The 22,860-nt window shown below is 40.5% G+C and overlaps 1 protein-coding gene across 4 annotated transcripts; it reads left to right on the forward strand.

The window, feature by feature from the left end:
- Window positions 1–502: 502 nt before the first annotated feature.
- LOC306960845 (zinc finger protein Aiolos-like) lies at window positions 503–21,283 on the forward strand. 4 transcript variants are annotated; one of them, XM_079553428.1, is made up of 9 exons: window positions 503–519; window positions 7,867–7,933; window positions 8,783–8,842; window positions 9,423–9,485; window positions 14,677–15,048; window positions 16,235–16,447; window positions 18,146–18,262; window positions 18,979–19,089; window positions 19,896–21,283. In XM_079553428.1, the coding sequence occupies exons 3-9, from the start codon at window positions 8,794–8,796 to the stop codon at window positions 20,429–20,431; spliced, it is 1,461 nt and encodes a 486-aa protein (XP_079409554.1). In that variant the 5' UTR covers window positions 503–519; window positions 7,867–7,933; window positions 8,783–8,793; the 3' UTR covers window positions 20,432–21,283. The 4 variants fall into 4 exon arrangements, with proteins under 4 accessions (XP_079409554.1, XP_079409555.1, XP_079409553.1 ...); XM_079553429.1 differs by lacking the exons at window positions 503–519; window positions 7,867–7,933 and adding an exon at window positions 8,300–8,520; XM_079553427.1 differs by lacking the exons at window positions 503–519; window positions 7,867–7,933 and having other exon boundaries at window positions 8,548–8,842.
- Window positions 21,284–22,860: the final 1,577 nt, after the last annotated feature.

A 22,860-nucleotide genomic window follows, 5' to 3' on the forward strand; every position in this document is an offset into this window, starting at 1 on the left:
CCACCTATTCTCATTATATTGTCTCCCAGATCGCCCCCTCCCTCGCTCTGTCTCCCTCTCCACCTCCTATTCCCTTGAGTGCCCTGCCCCCTCTGAAAAGGGTCTTGCAAAGCCTCTAAAATGAATTGCCGGATAGTTTTTTTTTTTGTGTTGTTGTTTTTTGTGTGTGTGTGTGTGTTTTTTTTAAACAATTCTTCAAATTTTAATATATATGCACGCTCGAGATCATGAAAGACTCTGTAAATCCTCGCCTCACTTTGTCTGTGTCGTGCTAAGACCTCTGCTCCGGCCTTCAAAGTCCCAAATCATAAGCTTTTATTGGTCAACGTCTCTTTTTTCCCTCTGTTCCTTTGCCCGCACTTTGCCATGGAAACCCAGCATGTATTGTAATGCCTTTGTGAGTGTGCTTTTCTCTCACTACAGGCTTTCTTCTTTCTTCTTCAGGCTGGTGGCCGGTTGCCATAGGCGGATCATGGGCCGTAGCCAGCAGTCGGAGAGAGGGCCCGAGCGCTCACACAGGTGGGTGCAACAACGCGGGGTGAGTGACGGAGCACCCACAGTTTGGGCGGTGGCTCTGTTCTTTGTCTCCTTGGAAGATTTGTTAAAAATCGCATATTTTGCTCTGTTCTGGCTTTGTAAAGGACTTTTACCCACACGTCAATAGTACTTCTATGTTTAGTAACTTAAAGGCCTTATACCTGATTAGTTTTCTAGAATTTCCTTGAAAATGAGCCTGAAAAGTGACCTCAAGTTGTGAAATGTGTCTATAAACTCATCCCTATGAAGAATTATGATGCTACAATTTTGTTAGGAAAGTTAGGAATGAGTTTGTTTAATCTAGTTTGTTCCTCTTTTGATGTTTGTAATAAAAAAAAATCAGGTATAGGGCCTTTAAAATCATTCACATATTGGGAGGGCTTGTCAAAAGTGACGTCACAGAGTAAAGTGAACTTATAATAAAGCTGTAAACAGTGTCTGCCAACTATTACGAAGCAAAGATTTGTAGTGGAGGCAGTTTGAGCTCTGACATGATCAGAATGAGTTCATTGAAGCTGTCTGACCTTTGATGCGCACCACCTCATGGCATCAGGAGTTGAAAGGCAAGTGTTAGAGCTTTGAAGAAGAGTTGGACTATAGTATAGAGACTATAGTAAGAGCTTTATTTGTCACTGTACAATGAAATACTGTTCAGGTGTTAGTCCTGAGCCGCTGCGACTGAGCCACACCACCACTGTAGGTCAATCTGACCAGCATGTTTTTGGTCGTAGGGGAAACCATAGAAACCGGAGGAAACCTGGCTGGCTGCCTTCAGTCTCCTCTGAAATGGTGCAGCGCCCCCTGTTTCAGAACGTGGTGTCCTGCACTGGTCAGCTCCACCTTCCTCTTCCTCATGTGCAGCTCCCTCCGCTCCACCACAGTCTTTCACCGTCTTCTGCATGGTATAATCTGTTTTTTTCTCATGTGAACGTCCATTAGCCAGAACAATAGAAGGCATGTATGGCTTAGCTTTGTGTCTTGCCCGGATACCTCCTTGTTTGTTTTGGGGGCTCTTGGTGCCTCTTCAGTGTCTCAGAAGAAGAAATCTGTAGGTCTAAAATGTCTTGAGCTCATGAATTAGCTGTTTGTTTACTTTTAAAAAGCAGTTTTCTTCAGGACCATTATGGACTGCAATAAAAATAGCTGAATTTCACAAAAACACTGCAAAGACGCACAAAAGCATCCAGTTAAACAATGTGAAAGAAAGAAACCACAAATGCAGTTTGCAGAAAAAGGCACAACACAGAGCTGTACCAAGAGAGGGGGAGGTTGCTGCTTGTTTACATGTTTATATGAACAAAACAAAATGTGTTGTTTTGTTCTAAGGGAACAACGATTAGAGACGCACCGATACTCGATCAATATTGGTTTCCTGGATCGGGTCCAGTTTCAACAGGAATTGGGTATCCATTCCAAATAACTGATGCTGAAGCGAAAATAGTCTTTCCTCCAATGGTTTAGAAACGCAACTTTCACAGACTTAATCTCAGTGAATATAACATATTAAACATATACTCATTTGAAAGTTTGATATTTGTAGAATTCAGTTGCACAGTTCATAGCCATGTTTAAAAAATAATAATATTTGCATTATTAGCGTTCCTTGTATTGCTAATGTTAGCCCTAAATAGTCAAGGCTTGGACAAAAGTTACTTAAAAGAATATTGCCTGATGGGACTATTGTTGGGCTGTTGCTGTTAGTTTAATCTTAGCATATTAATAATCTGGCCACTTTATGTTAGAAACTGTCTTCATTGTACTGTAGATCCTGACCTACAACGTCCTCTCATCTTTTGTTGAACGTTTAAACCAAAAAAGCTGAATCAGTGCATCATTAAAGGGATATTTCAGGATTTTTGACATAGGGCCTCATTTCCTAGTTATCCAGAGTGTTGCTGATTTCTGGAGATATTTTTTTTTGTAATGCATGCAGTTCTTATGTTTGAATAGATTCGTGGTGTTTCACATTTCTATGGTATCAGCTAGCCTGCATTAAAAACAGTCTGACCCGCTCCACAGAGCACCTGAGGCAAATCACTTATAACGCCAGACTAACCATATAAATGTCTGTGTCGATAGAATAATTTTAACCATTTTGCATTTAGAATAACTTATATTTGAGCAGCATCAGCTTCGTGGTTGTATAAGCTACGGAGCGGCGGAGTGATCTGCTAGAAAATAGTCCCTCAAAATGGGATCATTCATGTGATGCAAGACCATTTATATTCCAAAAATTATTCAATGGACACAGACATTTATATGGTTAGTCTGGCCTCAGGTGCACTGTGGAGTGGGTCAGACTGTTTTTAATGCAGGCTAGCTGATACCATAGAAATGCGCTAGCCTTACACTAGCGCCTAGCACCACGATACTCTTCAAATATAAGGACTGCATGAAATACAAAAAAAAAATATCTCCAGAAATCAATATCTCTCTGGATAACTAGGAAATGAGGCCCTATGTCGAAAATCCGGAAATATCCCTTTAAGGTTGAAATCCCGATAAACAAAGTTGGATTAGTTAAGCAGTAATGTAGCCTCTTGTTCTCTTCTTTATAGTTCAAGATGATAATGGAGGTTTTGTCCAATCATTAGACCTGGTTTGGAGAAGGATCCCAAAGCAAGCATATCGACTTCTAGTGTCTTAGTGTGCAAGGAGACATTTTGAAGATAAAACAATGAAAATACTTATTGAAAATACTATAGTATTGCACTAGTTTCTTGCCGACGTTGTTCGACAAGTGGCGTATTTTCTAAGCCTCGATTTGTGACCATAAATCTACGCACAGGCTGTCTTTACTCCTCGTCTGCTTCTATAAACTTGGACTGCGCCGATAGTAACCCAACCTGCTGTGGGAAAGTTAATCATCTTTAAGTATTGCATAAGCCTTTTTTTTAACAATATTAATCTTTGTTTGCCTTGTCCTTCAAACACTTGAAGTACGTGAGCCGCAACAGACACACAATACGACAAGGAGAGGTTGGCTGTGGTCCTCTCTTTGTACACATAAATTAATCTAATCTGTGTAGGAACTTTTTTTTTTTACTATTAAACTTTGGAGCTGAGTTGTTTGCCTGTACTCAGTCAACTCTTGCAGCTGCTGTGTCTCAGGCGGACCAATGAACTTCGCAATTTCGTTTTATTCCGCATCCACATACATTACATAGTTAAAGTAAAAATGTCTAATGTTATTTTGCTGATTTTCTTCTGGATCATTCTTATACTGAGTATCATTTTATTATATATTATAATAGTTAAAATGTATTGAAGTAGGCAATCGGACTTGGGTTTGAGTAGGTTACAAGACGTTTATCCATAAAGATTGAGCTCTCTCAGCAATGGAAAGCTCATAGTTGACTTTTTTTAATTTGTTCTTTTGCTTTATCTCTCCAGAAAAGTCTTGCTGATATTTAGAGTGTCTTTTACTGGGGAGTCATGAACCGGCCTGGAGAATTGTGGATTTACACAGATTAATTATTAAAATACTGTATAATCAATGAAGGAAAACTGGCTCCCGATCTGAGAAAGAGACTCAGCTCTTCCTACAATCTTACAGTAAACAACTTTTATTTGGACCGCATAATCATAATCTTAATCTTAATCTTAATCAAATTATGAATGGTTGCAATTAGCAAATCGCAAATAAAAAACATTATTTTATTTCTTTTGATTTATTTGATTTATTGGTTTATTTGTTCGGGACAGTGCATGTTAATGAACATACACTGGTCTCATGCATGTAAACACACCACATCAGATTGTAGCCATAGGTTAATTTCCATCTGTTGTCCCCCATGCCTGTGGTTTCTTTGTCATTTACATCTTATAAGATGATGTTTTGTGGATGTGTATCTGCATTTGCAATGGTTAATGGCTAATGCTATTGGCTATAGGAAAAATACTAGGGCTGCAACTAACATTATTTTGTGATCGATTAATATATCAATTATTTTTACAATTAATCGCTTGCCTTTGAATGGTGTAGGAAAATTGTATTAAAAAAAAAAAGTATCACATAAAGCTTAAGTGTTGCCGCTTGAGGATGTGTTGATGGAGTAAACTTAAAGTAAATGCTTGTTTTCATCAAAAATTCTAAATTTTCATGTCATTTTTTCTCTATTTGAGTCTGTGTGAAACTGGAAATGATTAATCGATTACTAAAATAGTTCAATAGTGGCCCTAAAAAAATACATTGAGCAAGCTAGCAGTACAAAGTTGCCCGGACTAGCCTTCTTGCTAACAGTTTGCATATGTTAGGAATGGACGCCCCTTTTCCAGGATCAATGGAATGTATGTGCAATGAAGAAGAAGTCTCTCTCAGCAGTGGAAAACCTACTAGAAACCCTAAAAACAATTAATCCTGGATCATCATAGAGGCCGATGTGATGGAAAGCAAAGGCGCCATGCTAACCACTCGTACAGCCAGTTACTAAAAGGTGAAATATGCACTAATAAAAGCTTTTCTTTTCACATAAAATGCACCTTTAAAACATCAAAACATTTTATCAATATCACAAAACTTCAAAATCATGTAGCTGTAACATTCGCTCACCCCTTTATGTTTTAGCTTGGACTGTGATTTGATGCCGTCTCTTGCGACTGCAGGATTTCAGGCAGACAAATAAACCCTGGCAATTAGCCTTAGTTTTTACAGAAATCCTCGGAGTGACTTACATCCGCACAGTTTTCGGTAAAGAGCCTTAATGAGACAGTAGTGTTATGAGTGAACTGGTTGCGTTGGTAGTTAGTGGACTTCCCACTGAGTCGAGGGCTGGAGCGGAGCAGCTTTATGATTCACTTTTATGAGGTGTCTGCGTCTGTGTGAGGGAGTTCTCGGAGGGAGGGGAGGGGGCACTGTATGGGACGTGGAGGGGGGTCATACAGGGGTTAACAAGAGGTAATAATGCGGTTTTTACATTTGTTTTATAATGAGCTTGTTTCGTTTGTTCAGTGATTAGTTTAAACCTGTCATTTTACTTTTTCTCACTGAAATAAAGTCACAGTAACTACATTTGTTCAGGTTGCCCTAATCACGTGGAAACAAAGAAATAGTTTAATCTACACAACACGCTTACTCTCATTGCCTATATCAAAGACTGTGAATTTAACTTATATTACTTAAAGGTGCATTATGCAACTTATTAAACAGAAAAATGTGCGTTTAGGCCTTTCAGTGACCCAGTGGCTGTATTGGGGGTTAACATGGCGCCTTTACTTTGCATCCTGGTGGGCTCCAGGATCAATTGTTCATAGGGTCTGGTAGGTTTTCACATAGATATATATAAAAAGGCTAGATGTCTCATATGCGCTGCTGGCCAATGGAAGGCGACGTCCGCACACGGCGGCCATCTTGCCACAGGGAGCTCGCTCACTCATAACATTGTGTTTTATGGTGCATGTACTTTTAAATAACCATAACTTGCTCAATTTTCTACCAATTAAACCTCAGAGATGTAGGTATGACGCTGCATACATATGAATAAAACAAGAAGATCTTTATTTCAACATGTTCCAGTATTCGGAATTATAGCCACGTTAATAACGTTTGTAAGAAAACAAACCGTTTGTAAATCCGTGGACATTTGAGCGAGATATGAGGATTTGTGTTCGTGCTAATCACTCACTTACTTGAGCTCGCCAGAAAGCCTCCGTTATGTCGGAAGTGACTCTGCCTAAAGACATCTAGCCTTTATATATATCTATGGGTTTTCACTGCTGATGGAACTGTCTCCATGGCTACGTACTGTATATGTACCATGCAGAAAACCTACCAGAAACCCCAAAAAACCTGAACTAAAACTGATCCCTGAGCGTCATAGAGGCCACCGAGATGGAAAGCAAACCCGCCAAGTTACTGTAACCACTCATGCAGCCCCTGGGTCACTGAAAGTTCAAAAACGCACTAATATGAACCTTTTCTTCCCCCGCCTTACTCGTGCACATTTTCCCCAGTTCGACTTTACCGAAAACTAAAAGCTTCTTGAAAGAAAAAAAAACTTTAAAAATGTGAATGAGGATGAAAACGTGTCAAAAAAGCATCAACACAACAAAACACTTGACAACAAAGTGATAAAAAAGCTACATTAAAGGGACAGACACATTAGGACATGTTCCTCCATGTCCCAATGTGTAGAATGAGCCCAGAGCTGTTCACCACTGCCTCTGAAATCCTGCACTGTCCCTCAAAAAGTTGTTAATTCGGGTCCGAAGAGCCGTCATGCACGAGCTTTAGATAGAAGCTGCAGTTACACGTATGACCTGAGGTGGCAGTAGTGAGTATAAAATGGCCAACTTGCATCTAACCCCTTTAAAGCTACAAAAATGCAACAAACATGCAACAAACGAAAACACAGCCAAACAGGCAACAATGAAGTGAAAAGCTACAAAATAAGCTTCTAAAATGTAACAAAACAGTGAGGAAAAAAGGCAACACAAACGCTGCAAAACAGGCAACAAGAAACTGATGAAAAAGCGTCATGAAAGCTACAGAAATGTGACCAAAAAAGTCTTTCAAATGAGGCGTTGCTCCAGTCGAGAAGCTTTCAGATTTGGGTAAAACTGAGCTGGAGATTTAATGTGCTCAGTTAAGAGGCTAAAAAGTTGCCTAATGCACCTTTAAGATCGTTTGAATAATATGTTTACTCAAAGACTGTCCAAAATATCAAGATATCCAAAATCCCCTAAATCTTTGTAACTATAACATGTCAACAAATGAAGCCCATAAAGGAAAACCTACTTTGTCAATTTTTTATCTGTATGCAATGTTTCTCTTACGTGAAAGAAATGTACAAAAGAATTAATAATAAAATGACAGTATCCTAGTATCAATGTGTAGTTGAAGTCGTATCAAGTATTTGCAGTTGAGTTTGCAGCTGTAGTAGTAGTAGTTGTTGTAGTAGTGGTGGTGGTGACAGTAGCATAGGCCACTAGTTATCAGTGCAGTTTAAAGAATTGGAAAAATAAATAGTATATTCTGTTTGCTTTCTGAAAGGCTTGTCCATGTTCAGCCACAAGATGGAGGTGTAGTTCCTTTCTGCAAACTCTGGCAGACAGCGTGTGAACACTTTTACATGAAGTCACAAGCACCTAATTCTTTCATTTATTTTATTTTATTCTTTTCACATTCATACGCATTTTCCTTTTTTCTGCTTGTCCAGAGAGCTGGTTACATCTTGAAAAGAGAGGAAAACTGTGCGTTGCACTTCACGCTCTTGCTGTAAGCGTTGGCTTCTGTTGCTCCACCTTGTTCTGCACCAGTTCCTGTTCCTTTAAGGGATTTCTCCAAAATTCAACTGAGTGACGCTGCTTTTATTCCATATTCAAATAAAGTCCATCTGAGGAGCGAGGGATCTACCGAGACCTGCACAGACACCGGCTCATCTCCGAAGCGACACGGGTAAGATCTGTCGCTGCTGAATATGATACCGCATGGCATTTTAGTGTTGGAATTTACTACAGTGGGATGTATATGAAATGAAAGTATCTGCTAATTTAACTTGGGAATGAATTTGTTGTTTCTCTTTTTGGGTTAGTGCTTTATTTTTCTATACATTTGAATGAGCAGATCTTTAGGAATGACCTCTTAGTTTGTACTTTTGTATCTTTTTAATACAAAACACAATTCTACACATTGACATATTGTAATTACATCCTATAAAGCTATCAGTGTGATATGTCTCATACTATCTTCCTTTATCCATCCATCCATTCATTTACTTAAATACATAGAACATATTTTTGGTTAACTTTTCCTGTAAAGTTGTGGCGGGGGACTCGAGAGTGGCTGTTAGTCTATGAAGCACTTTTCACTCCTATCTACAGAGCTGGCAGGAAATGCACTGTGCACTGAGCATCATTTGTTTCTCAGCGGGCTAAATGTAGTGACAAGGTCGAGCAATCAACCATGGGCTTCTTCTTAAAAATCACACCTCTATTTTTTCCCCGTCTAACAGGAACAGCAGTCTGCATGCTTTGTATTTTGGGGTTGGCTTCTTTTTTCTCTTTTTTTCTTTTTGCAGAAACAATCTTTAAAAAGGAGTAGGTCGAAGGACATGCTGAAAGCTATGTTGGGCTCACAGTGTGTCAAAAAGCAAGTTGCACGACCAAAGGCGACCACATTCCCACCTCCTCTTGGTGTGAGGTGGTCACTTCACAGCTCTGTAAACGTCTAAGCATAAGAAGCTAAGGGCCTTGCCTGTCAGCCTTTAAAACGTATCAGGATTAATTTGGATGCTTACTTTTACAGATCTCCCCATCATGAACTCAGACAAGCATGAAGTTAAGTCCCAAGAGGAAGATGGGATGGGTAAGTTTATTAGTGCCTGTTTGTTGAGCTGCACACTTCCCGTCACTGCACAAAGCCCAGAGCTTCCAATGACACGTCGCTTTTATTTACTTTAGAAGCAATGTTTAATTCAACACAATAACAATGTGAAAACTGAGCACCGGACAGTTGCTTTGGGCTGCATTTGTGAGAAATAAGATAAGATAAGCCTTTATTGATCTCACAATGGAGAAATTTGCTTGTCACATACAACAGTCAGGGTGTGCAAATAGGCAGAAAATGTGCGAAAATAAACAAAAAACGATTAAATAGTAAAATAGTGGTATCTTATGTACAATGACTACCAAGGACTTTGTGGGGACAAAAGTATAAACAGTAAATAATTAAGTAAACAGACTATAAACAATAATGCTGCAGTGCAGGTTTACACCATAGTGCAAGTGATTTAAATACAGGGGTTATTGCACATGTTACTTTACAATCTTGTTATACAGCCTGACAGCAGTGGGGATGAAGGCACTGCGGTAGCCCTCCTTCTTGCCCTCATACAGTATATACATATGCAAATGCAATGTATGTAATAATATTTGCTCTTTTACAGAAGTTTGCAACGATGCTGCAGACATCAAGCAACAGAAGGAAGAGGAGAAAGACGATTCTGTTGGTAAGGATATGCATCATGTAAGGATATGCTGCAGTTATAGGCCTTTAGCTGTGAAATGTGTAAAATGTTCCTCTCCATTTTTGTGCCTTTTTCATTCTCTTCATTTCGTGGATCATTTTCACCGAAACTCTTCATCTGTATTTTGAAATATTAAGGTTAGGAAAAGGAAACCTCAGTGCGACCCACTTTTGGGCTCTATTCCACCATCTGGTGACCACGGATTTAAAGCTCAGCACTTTTGCGCTCAGTTTTTCAGGTGTTTTCAATACAGTGTCGAGCTTATTTTCTACTTAGCGTTGATTTGACGAGACGCACACTCTTGGACGTTAGTACCCAAATCATAATTTCAGAGGGGGAAACATGAAGGAGGGGTGAAACAAACACTGAAAAATCTTTTGAGCATTTTGCTTTGTTTCCATATTTGCATGATGACCTGCAGCTGACTTGATTATTTATTTTCTTCTATTAAAATAAACTTTGGGTGGTTTTGCATGACATGTGAAATGAATCCTCTATCTATGACCAGCATGTAAAGTTTAAAGTAATCCATTATAAACTAAATCCCTTGAGTTTATGTGGCGGCATGATGGGCTCTATAGTGCTGCTCCAAATCTACTTCATGTCATGACAAATTTGACGAGATATTGGCTGTAACGTGTCGCAGTGGCTCAGAAACTCTTGGTTTCTATCCTCAAAATGAACTGTGTGGAATCTGCATGTTCCCTCCGTGTCTCCTCCACCACATGCAGATATGGTCGGCTTATGGCGACGGCACGCTCAGTTGCAGCGTCTCAAGAGTCGGATCAAATATAGCTCTCATGTGTTTCCATATTATTACTCACAGTTTTTGTTTTTAGGTTGGGTTTTGGGTTAAGGTTAATCATATGAAAAAAGTAGGTGTGTTTCCTTTTAATTACCCTACCTTGTTATTACACTTAGGTAGTATGACTTTTCCTTAGTATTCTCATTCTAGCACTGTGCTCCTATAGTTTATATCAGGGGTAGACAAGTTTATGTCACGGAGGACCGAACATCACCATTGTAGCCTAAAGTAAAGAACCATTTTCTGTCAATGTTTTACATCAGTGGTTCTAAAGTGGTCCGGCTCCGAGACCTTTACCTTCATGACAAGCTGCGACCCAAATAAAACTGTAATTTGTCATATATCGTATACAACATTGTATTTACCACACATGTTATTATTGAACATGTCGTAGATTTGCTTTTAAGACTGAAATTACGATCAAAACAACCCTGTAATATTAATTTTAACAGACTCCAGTGTGTTTCTGTGTAGTTTCAGATGGAAAATATCGAAGAAAAAAAAGTTCCCCACAGGCTCACGACCCACTTTTGGGTCACGACCCACAAGTTGAGAATCACTGTTTTACATTATATATGACCAAGTGGGATTGGACATTTAAAAAATACCGACACTACTTGATCCCTTATTTGCATAATTATATTGCTCAAAATCATATTGAGGGCCAGAGGTTCTGTGCTGGAGGGCCGGATTTGGCCCGTGGGCCTGACGTTGCCTACCCCTGGTTTATATAGTTAGGTCGCAAAGTGAAGTATCATATACACCCTGCATGTTCATTCTTAAACTACAGCCAACTGAATTTAACAAAGAAGCTTAAATGAGTTATTGTTGTACTTTTTTTACTTTATCGATACAATTTATGCCCACAAACAACATCTCTTTTAATGTAGCCTTCAGTTTTTCCCATAACGTCTTTAACCTAGAGTCAACTCTTAACCTCTGTACACCTCCATAGTTTCTGCACTCACACAGCCCACTCCTAGTTGTTCACTAAACCCGCTGAAGTTTAAGCCACCTCTCTGGAGTTTATTTCAGACTGCCATCTTCCCCCACTGGCTGCACTTCCTAAAGCTTCTCAGTGCTTGGGGTCTGCGGTTCACTGGTGACATGCTGGACTCTATATCGAGCCCCAGCGAGTTTTCTGTGCGTGCAAAGTTTCCATAACACCTTTACTGCGCCTCCCTCCCCGCACCGTGCTGATCTCGAGCTCATCAGCAGCCACCGCTCAGACCACATGTGGTTTTTGGATGGAGCCAGATGCGCAGAGCTCACACAGGAGCAGGGCTGCCGCTCATTGGCGAGGAGCTGGTGAGTGACGGGTTTCGCAATTCGAGCTGCAAAAGGGTAATCGAAGCAGCAATCGTGTTCAAGCAAGTCGCAAAAAAAGGCTGTAATGATTTCGAAACAGCAGAAATATCTTCAAAATGTTCCCAAATGCACCCGATTCGTTTAGCAGTTGATATTTCAGCCTTCTCTCAAATACTGATGCCCCCGGATGTGTTTAAAGTGTCCCTAAAATACTCCACATGACTCCAAACACCACGGTATAGAGGTTATTTCAATATGAGAGAACAACCTGTAAGCCATTCACACTAAGCTAAACCTTTTTGTGTGTCTGCACAGGGCGCCTCTTGCCCTGGTTCTGGTTTCTGTGTCTTCAGAGGAAATGCCTTGCCATTATCTCAACCTCACATCTTTTGAATTTGTATGTGACATTATAGACTGCCCCACATAGAGCTCCGTTTCCTTTGGAGGACTTCGAGAGTACTGATATCAGGCTGTCCGACTAAATATAAACACAAATGTAGAAGTGAAGGTAGCTATTCGGAGTGGATCCCGTTGGCCTCATACTCATAGGGTTAATTTACTTAATATTTACATAATAAATACATTCACATTCTCTATTATAGTTGACAAGGTGGGGGTTTATGGTTGCGATGGGTAACGGAGCAGCACATAAACAGTTGCAAATGTCTGCATCTGTGACACCGTGAGGTGGGTTTAAAAGATATTTTTGACAACCTCTTAACCCACCTTAACCAAGTGTGTTTCCTCCGGTTCAGCTTTACCCAAATCTCCAAGGTGACAGCCTTTACAGGCCAGTGTAACGTCTCATTTGAAAGCTTAGACCTAATAAACTCATCCAATCGAATCTTTTTATATATTTTTTTTATATCAATTGTTCATCGCTTTTTTATCACTATTTTGTTGCTTTTTTGTCACTTTTCCTTTTTTGGAGGTTTTCTTTGTAAGTTTTTCATCTTTTTTTCCTCACGTTGTCGTCGCCCCTTTGTTGCATTTTCATCCTCACTTTTGTCTAATTTCTGTTGTAGTTTTGACACTTTTTTTCAAGAAGCCAAACTGTGAAATAATGTGCTCTGTTCAGGTGGAGGTTTTTCGCACAGTTGAAGGTGATATTTAGTTTAGTCTACTAGTTTCCAGCTCAATCTATTGCTATTTATGCTAAACTAAATCAAGTATTATCAGTTACGTGTGTAAATAGGTAGTTAGTCATAGTAAGAAGTTGTCCCTTGTTACTTTTCAGATCACTTGTGTCCGTGTTCGCTCCTTTATAAGAGTGTTGGGTGGATGAAGAATCCAGAAATCAGTTTATACAGTCCTACAATCCTGCATAATGGCGATTATGCTCAAGACTAACAAGCAACAAAAAACTAACACAAAAAAAAGGTTGAAAACTGGCTCTCAAAATGGCCCTGCACATGTTGCAAGTCACTGTGTGCTTGGGCAAGACGCTTCACCCACATTCATGAATGAATAGTTGTGTGATCGCTGTAGTTTGAGGGCCCATTGGGTCAGGATTGTAGCTGCATAATTTGCCTCTGTGTCTAGCAGAGGGGGAAAAAAGCTTTATTAGCTTTTCTTTCCTTAAAGGTAATGGTGGGATGTGCTCGTTGGGAGGCTTTTATCAAGACAGGTGCTAGCCGAAAAATAAAATATTCTGTATTGCTGGCATATTGCAACTATTTTACCCTTTGAAATGGCCAGTATCACAGTATTAAAGCCCCAATTTGGACATGTAAATGAGAGAATGATGCGTGAATAAAAATGACTCTGCAGCTGATCCACTTTTGCACATGTTACTTGTTTTGCACATGACCCCCTTAGTGGGTTCAAAAAGGCACTAAAACTATGACTGAACTTAGGTTGTCTTAAACTGCAGATGAAGACAAAAGGCCGATATCATTCCATTCCTCATTTGAAAGCTAAGAACCTCCAGAGTTCAGTCCCTGAGCTTCAAAAAGTAATTTGGACTTGATTAGAGGCCGGTGCTGGAATTGGTGGGAAAGAGCCTCTTTAAGTTTCCAAGTTGGGTTGAGCCGGAGGATCTGGCAAATAAAAGTGTGGCTCATTCTTCTTTCTGGTTGGATAATTGTCTCGACAGCCAAAACAAAAATGAAACACCTTTTACATTTGATTTGAACATATATGTACAGTGGGAAGAAAAAGTAAGAATTTCTGCCTAAATTATTCACTAAATGTAGTCTGATCTTCATCAAAATCATAAGAATGAATAAACAGAGTCTGCTTAAACTAATACCACCCAAGCATTTACATTTTATCATGTTTGTATTGTCCATAATTTTGTTTAGAGGAATGATCCAAGATTCATCCTGATCATTGTGACTGTGTCTAATCTGCAACTACAGGAAAGCAGTCATTGCTGCAAAAGAAGGGTCAGCCAGATATTTAATACAGGGGTTCATTTACTTATTCCACACTGTGGTGAATGTCTTTGGTCTTTCTGCAAAATATCTTTTAACATTTTTTTCTATTGATGTTATGACATAGAAAGACCTGAGACATTCACAAAGTGAACCCTTGTATTAAATAACTGGCTGACCCTTTTGCAGCAATAACTGCTTTTCTGTAGTTGCAGATTAGACACAGTCACGATCAACGATCAAGATGAATCTTGAACCATTCCACTTTACAAAACTGCTGCAGTTCAGCGAGATTCAGGCGGTGTACTCACTTATTCCACACTGTCCTGTGAATGTGTCCATGTTATGGCCAATACAAGTATGATAAATTGTAAGTGTTTGGGTGGTATCAGTTTAAGTAGACATTGTTTAATCATTCTTGTGATTTTGATGAAGATCAGACCACATTTAGGGAATAATTTAGGCAGAAATGTGAGAAATTCCAAAAGGTGAACATTTTTTATTCTTAGAAATGTGAAAATAATTACGAAAACAAGAAAAGATAGTCAACTTTCTGCACATATTAGGTTCTGTCTAGCTAATCTGTGAGTTGCGTGTACTTGCCTATAAAGGTAAATCAGCTTCTTTATACTAATTAAAATAATTCCTGTGCTGATCATATTTTCTATCTTTCTTTCTTGTTTAGGCTCCATAAAGAATGAGTCAGATGACATGGAAAGCTCTGAACCGCACATAAAGACAGAGAGAGATGATGATGAGATTGTGGCAAAGGAGGAGCAGGACGGGGGCAGCGAGGAGAGCGAGGGCTTTGAGGAAGACAAACCCGAAGAGGACGAAGACGCCCTGAGCGAACCGCAGGACCTGTCGCTGGTGGACTACTCTCGCTACGACAGCGCGGGCCTCGCGGACGCCCACTCTCCGTCCGCAGAGGGGGGGTTCGTGTCCGGAGGCCTGCCCCCTCAGCGCGCTCCGACCCAGGGCAAACTGAGCTGTGACATCTGCGGCCTGTCCTGCGTCAGCATCAACGTGCTGCTGGTGCACAAGCGAAGCCACACGGGTAACGCAAAAGGAACACACAAAAACACCTGACCTCAAACAGCAGCGTTGTGCAATCTCCAGACTCACAACAGCAGTCCAGGTGTAGACAGCCGATCTGATTACCACAGTGTTTAAGCCAGAGATCGAGAGATAGCAACACTTTGATACAGTACTTTGTGTCAGCATTCACCTCTCTTGACCTTGCAATATTAGACTTTCCCACCTGATCACACGGAGTAGTCAACAGACCAGGCATTAAGTCATAGTTAATGGATGAAATCTTTAAAACAAACAAACAAAAGAGATCAGGCTTTAGATGTATGGATTTTCTGTGCTTGGACTCTCCTGACGGCCGCCTTGCACTAACCTGCGATATATAACTGGGACCATAAATGTCCAAAGTTTATGTTTGATGAGAAACATGTTCCTAATTAACATATTCAAATATCAGCTATGAATTATCTAGAGCAACACATCCCATAACTTTGTTCTTTTTAACGCTAATTTGTGGCTGGCTTCTCAGAACTCTTCTGTGAGAAAGACTTGGTGAATGTAGGTTAATTCAGCTGTTCTAAAATCAAAGATAAATGCCTAGTTTAGATTCCCTTTTGTTATTGTTGCATTTCCACTGTCTTTGATGTCACTGCACACTACACACCTACTTTATCTAAAGTTGCTGTGAGTCTTTGAAGGCTCATCACATTCAGGCAGCGATTAGCGCATTCTTCCTCCTCCGTGAGTCTTTCTCTGTGAGAAAATTGTTAAACCAGAAACGCCTTCCCTCAGATGGAACTCATGACTCTCACTATGTGAGGCAGGAGCTTGGTTTTTCAGTGGTTTGTAAAATGACAATATTGTTTCTCGATTTCTGATAATTAAAAAAAAAAAAAGTTTCTTGAGAAGGTCACATTGAGATGCTACAGGAATTTACATAAACACAAAGTCAAAGCCCACACACTGGTTTATTTGCAATTTGCGGTTTTGAAATACATTTTACCTCAATCTGTGATTTGACAGTAATATATATGACAGTATCATGAAGTTGGAAGAACTAATTGCCTCAGCATCTCTGTATTCCAAACAAAATACACAAAGTAAGCAATCACCTCTCCAAAACAAAAACAAATTACTTTACAGTCATTTCATATTACTCCACTTTGTAAAATGAAGTGCTTTGATTTCTCCAATATCCTCAAACTCTTAAGATGGACAAGTTACTGGACGTCCTGATGGTCTTGTGCTTGTCCCAGGAGAGAGGCCCTTCCACTGCCCTCAGTGCGGGGCGTCGTTCACACAGAAGGGGAACCTGCTGCGCCACATCAAACTGCACTCAGGAGAGAAGCCGTTCAAATGCCCCATGTGCAGCTACGCCTGCCGCCGCCGGGACGCCCTGAGTGGACACCTGCGCACCCACTCTGGTAACACCTCATATCTCTGTCTGCACTTGGCTCTACTGCGCGGGGTAGCTTCTTCCACTGGTATTGGAGTCTCAGACACTCCTGTGGGGCGTAAAATGACCACAGTTTAGATGTTATTATGCAAATGTTGTGGTATGAGGCTCAACTTCTGTGTATTTTCTGTTGACATTTCTTATTAAAGACAAGCTTTGGGTCTCACTGCCATCATGACAAGACACAAACCAAAAATAAATATTCATTTCAACTTAAAAACACTTCCGCTTTTATAGTGTACAGTATTTTCTCACAGAGATCTGTGGATTCAGCTGATTTTAACAGTTATTTGTGGCAAAGGCTGCCCCGCACTTCGTGGCACTTTGTGGCAACAAAACAATTAGTCGATGAAAATGTTTCTTCGACTCATTTTTGGTAGCCTGGCAAGACAATACAGTGCCAATAATATTAGCACTGATAACAGTCTGCGCTCCGGCTTCTATTGTCCCAGAGAGGACGCACTTTTGGAGCAGCTGCTGATTGGATCAAGCTCACTGCAAATCCATTAAATATTTAATATCGAAAAATGTTATGTGTTTTTATAAAGTATGTTGCAGCATACCTAGTGTTTTTCCATCGTCGTTGCGTTGTTAATTAGTATCCATTAAGTCAAAACCTCTTTTGGTTTGGACTCAAACAGATCGGCACTTAGATTCTGGTGTGTTTTTGAACTCACACTTGTCTGCAATTAAGCTTGCAGGCAAGGTTACTTTTTTTTTTGACCCATCAGTCCAGAACAGCTGATCTCAAAGGAACACTGGCCCCTTTCCTAATGTGTAGCACCCTGTCCAATCTGAAAATGACAAGAAGGAGCTGTTATATGTTAGAAAGTATAAGTCTGCAGTTTACAATAGTGTTAAAGCCAGGCCGTTTCTCTTCATTTGACTTCGTATTTATATTTAAGTTAAGTAATCGTTGTTTTACATCACCAACAACAGTTCTATAATGTATGTGGCACAGAAAAAGGGAGAGATCCATATCCCGAAGACAGAACAGAAAGCCTCTAATAACCATGTATAGTGTGGTTGCAATGTGACATTTAAGTAATATTTAGCTCTTCTTATGTCAGTTCCTGTGCCACGTCCAATGGGGAAGTGGCGTAATAAACCTGGAGCCGGGTCCCCGTGCTCTGCATGTGGCTGCTCACTGCTCCTTGCAGGTCCATTAATCGATCCCACCGGCATCGAAGCATGGATCAAATGCTGAGGACAAATTTCCCTACGGGGACAAAAAAGTACATCTGTATCTAAACCGTAAAAATGTCTAATCTTTGATACTAGTGTTTGAAAGTAACTTTAATGGGTAGCCTAACCTGTCCTTGTGCGTGAAGTCCCTTTTAGCCTATTTGTCCAGTCAGACCTCACTTTAGCCCTGATCAAAGGCGGTAAATTGAATGATGTTTTTTTTTTTTTGTAGATTGGAAATTTTGACAATCACAGTATTGCCACATCTCGTGCTGGTTTTGGTCTTCATTCTTGGAAGTCATTATCAAACACATGCACTGTCCTTCTAAATTTCCAGTAACACGCTATCGTCATGCTAAATACCTGACTCACTCACCTCGCTCTGGGAAACTGACTCAACAAGTTTCGGTCCCGTTTTGTTTCATCTGATGACAGATAGTAGCAAATATATGAATGTTGTTGAATGAATTTTTTTTTGCAGTGGAGAAACCGTTCAAGTGCAACCACTGCAGCCGGAGCTACAAGCAGAGGAGCTCCCTGGAAGAGCACAGAGAGCGGTGCCACCTGTACATCCAAAACAAAGGCCCTTCCGAGAGAGGTGAGCGACTACTCCGTCTTCAGCATGTTTCTGGGATTGTCATTCTGAGATAATGATGTCTGGGTTGGGCACACTGCAAAATTTTTAGATTTGAAAGGAGCCCTACATTCATTATAAGTATCTAGGTGCTCATTATCTGCCAGTCTTTTCTTATTAGTGTCGTTTTATGCTCCTAGGAAGAGTACACAGCAGTATGCAGTCCCAGCGTGTTTTATGGCCTCATTATGCGATAGCGCTCATTGCCATTACCCCACCATTAGAGCTAAATGAGGTATAGCTGCTGCGGTGATGAGGAAGAACGCACTGAAGACCGCTGCTGGTGTGTGAGGTAGCAAAGGGGAAGCCAGCCAGTGTATGTAGGGCATAAACACACATCCTACACCTATCTAGCTTTACCCTTTGACAGGACATTTTGTTACGAAATGTAGACAATGTTATAGCTATGTGGTCACTGGTGTCGTCAGTTTATACCCAGCGCTGCGTATGTGGTGAGGAAGCACATCCTCAGCCTGTGGTCGTCTCTCCAGCTTTAGTGAAGTCAGAAGCGGCAGGAAGTGAGGTCAAATCAGCTCGGCATCTTAAAGTAATATCTGCTTCCTCAGTGTCTCAAACTCACGGACATCACAGCTAACATCCTCTGTCGATCAGCTGCATGTCTTTCAATAGTTGTTTCCATAGCTATCGTAATAATAGTGATTTTCATTGTCTTTACACAGAGGACAGCCCCACACCAAGGAATCAGATGGGCTCTGAGCGTGCTCTGCTACTTGACAGGCTCGCCAGCAATGTAGCCAAAAGGAAAAGCTCAATGCCTCAGAAGTTTACTGGTAAGACTGCTGCAGCAAAATCGGAGAATCTATGCAGCTTGCAGCTTACTGCTACTTGTACGAAGTGTATTCAGTCAATTACTGCACTTTCAATGCAATATACTGCGTTTTGTGTCTGAACTGTTTGTCTGTTTGTTTTACTGGCCTCTAATTCCTGTCAAACAGGCTTTTGGGCCAGGCACCTGTCTGCACTGTGGTCAGCACTGTCCTAAATTCTTAACTTCATGTGTGTCATAGGTGGGTATTGGTAAATATATATATGAGTGAATGATGAATTCAACTCTATAGTTTCTAGTAACCACAGCATGCTCTTTCCTATAGGTTTAGTAGTGCATGTCTTAGTATTTGGCCGATGTGATCGTGCCCACACAGTGAGTGGCAGGTTCACCTCTCTGGTGAGGTCTTCTAACTTTTGGTTGTAGTTTCACAATCAGTCCTTAAAGCTGCTGATGAAACACAAGTGCACTAGCACTCCTACATTTCCAACAGGTTTACAAATGATGTGAGTTCTTTCAATATGACAACCACAGGGGAAAAGAGAAGTAAAGTCTGTAACCACAAACACTTTGAGAGGCAGAGAAACGTGAGCAGGTGTCGTGGTGCAGGTGCAGTATGTCTGTCCTTTAGGCTCCAACTCTGCAGGGCTTTCCTGCATTTCTCGACAATATTTGTTCTATGGCATTTCAAAGCAACACCTTCTTATCACCTGCTTGCATGCTTCAAGTTTTCTGTGCCTTAATTGTAAATGAAGTAAGTGATACTTCCCCCAGATTTCAAAGAATGACTCTTTGCTGTTCCTGGTTTAGGCGACAGTGGAGTCTGCCTAGATCTCAGCTTTAACAGGGACTTGGTGAAAGGTGAACAAAGTTCTCCTGAAGCCATCCACCAGCCTCTCCCTCCAGATGGGGACCCTGCCCTGCCCCAGTCTTACCCCATGGCCTTAACCCGAAACGACCTCAGTCCTCTGGGTCTGACCAATGGCCACAAGATGGGCCATCCCCTGCCCCCTCCCTCCTCCCAGCCTTCTGTTGGGATGGACCCCTTCAGCAGGATGTACGCAGTGGGGCACCTAATGAGGGACTTCATGATGCACAGACCGGCTCAGCCTCTGCCTCTGTCTCCACTGGAGGCGTTACGAGCCATGGAGTCAGATGGGACGTCTGTGTACCCCTGTGGCCACTGCAGGCTCATCTTCCTGGACTACGTCATGTATACCATTCACATGGGCTGCCACGGCTTTCGAGACCCTTATGAATGCAACGTGTGTGGGCACCGCAGTCGCGACCGTTACGAGTTCACATCCCACATTGTCCGCGGCGAGCACATCCACGAACTGAAGTAGCCTGAACATAACGCTGAGACTGACTGACTCATTTCAGTACACAGAATATTCACAAAGAAAATACGAGTTAACAGCTCTTACGCTGTTGCGGCTTGTACTGGGGAGGTATCGGTTTTTGCAACAACAAAAAAAAAAGAAAAAAAATGACAGACATAAATGTTACATTGTTATTGTCCTTTATATAAAAAAAAACATGAATTGTTGAGAAACTTTGTGCTTCTCTAAAGAGTCTCACAGAGAGACAGATCCTATTGTGTGTAAGGTCACAGTCTCCTGTGGTTTTCAAAGGATTGCACCTAGACTTCAAACACTGTGCTTTGCAGCTTTACTCTATGCACAGTTCTCCTTCTCGTTGTAAACATGTTTGCAGACTTTTGCTTTGGCAGTTTAGCTGTTCTCATATGCTTTATAATAAAATCAAGTCTGAAGAAAATGTGAAATGTATCCAAATATGTTCTACAAAAATAAATACTAAAACCTAGTTTAAACAGATGGCTTTGGCACAGTGGGAATAACGTAGCAAAACCTGATACTGACTTAATGAATTAGTCACAGGCGTCCACCTGCGGCTGGGGGCAGATGTTGTAAGTATTTAAGCTTTAGACCTGAGTGGACACATGCAAATGCCCCTGTAGAAAAACATACTCAAACCTCCCACTACATTACTGTTATTAGTTATGTGTCTGGCACACTCATCCAAGGTTTATGGATTAGTTTCTGAGTTGGACTGATTTTAGCAATATCAGAGAGTCAGAGGCGGATAGTACTTACTTATGTGTGCTTTAGTTTTATCATATAGTATTTTTTACTTGCACTTGAGTAATACTGTTTCTTTTAAGAGTCAATCCTCTACATAAGTAAGACTTTTCCTCTCTGAGTGACAAATCTTCAACTGTAAAGAGAATTAAAGTTTGTGTTCCATGTACCAGTGTGTCTTATCTGTTTTGAAAGTGAACTCTGTGGATGATTTTTTGTTGGATTACATCAGTACTACAGATACATTAATCAGATCAGTTACTTGTTACTCAGGTTGTGTTTTCACCACATTACTTTAAAGCAATTTTACTCTTATTTAATGCATATTTTGGCTCCTCTTCACACCTCTGGAGAAAGTGCGGGCTCGGTCACAGTTGGCTGCTCAAAGATCATAGCAGCGTGTCACTGCCTCTTCATCCAGCTGCTACTACACGAATTATCTTTCCTCTCCATCAACAGCAGTTCCCTTTTTCTATCTCTGAGGCCCAACAGAAGTGACACTTGTGAGGCAAACTGTTATCACAACTTCATGTCCATATGTCAGATAAAAAGGCTCAGTCATCCATTTCAAAAGTGCTTCTCTTTTTCCAATATTACAGTTTCTGGGTACTGCATGTAAAACAGTGGCTCACAGGGTGCTAACATTATGAGATGTAAAATATGTAAGTAGGCTGGAGGTGTTACTCAGAAGAGGAAAATTAACCAAGTATTTTTTAATTTTTTTTAAATGCAATCAGAGGCGGTTTGTACAATGGAACAAGTCAATTGCACTGGATGACTAGTGCTTTAATGAATCGCGAATATGTGCTCTTAAAGCCACACTATGGAACTAAACGATGACAAAATGAACACGCCAAAAGTGCATCTAATGGCAGATTATCAGAAAGCATTAGGAAGAGAAGGGAGCTCTTTTAACATTTGGCTACATGTAGTTGTACCACTGCAGATACATCTCCAGCTAACCACTAAAACAATGTCAAAACAAGAGAACATATTCCACATTTTCCCTACATAAAAACCATCCAAATGTACTTTTTACTCCTGTTCACACATGACATACTGACAAGGCATGTATTAATTTGTATTTTCCAATATGTGTAACTGAAGTCCCATTTCCACTATACAAAACCGCACTTGAGAGTTTACTCATCCACTTCAGAGTATAGTCATAAGCCACAACTGTGACAATGGCCAAGTTTACATGTGGTCTAGTGACATCTGCTGACGGGATTACTGCAGGCCGGGTTACTTGAAAAATTACGGTAATCAAGGATTAAAAGTAATCACTGCGGCAAAAGAGTGCAGTCTGAGAAATCATCATAATAGGGTTAGAGAATTTCTCACATCCACCACCATGACTCTTAAAGCTTTATTCTATCTACTGAGAGAGTCATAATATGGGCTTTTTCTTTGATGTATTTTCATTATTTAACTATAGTGTTAATGTAGATACTTATATAGCCTATTACTGGTTTTCAGGTTAATATGATGATGTCACAGGACCCAGTGGGGGCAGGAGCCAGTTTTTCCTATTAACTGCATTGCACTTTCAAGTCGTATCGAAAAAGAACATTTATGAATCACAAAAATGATCATTAATATCCGTCACTGGGCCCATGATCTCTCTGTACAAGACCAAAAATGTCCTCAAAAACAAAATTATTTAACCTCTA

The sequence above is a fragment of the Gobius niger genome (genome assembly GCF_951799975.1).
Source record: "Gobius niger genome assembly, chromosome: 3".
NCBI lineage: Eukaryota > Metazoa > Chordata > Actinopteri > Gobiiformes > Gobiidae > Gobius > Gobius niger.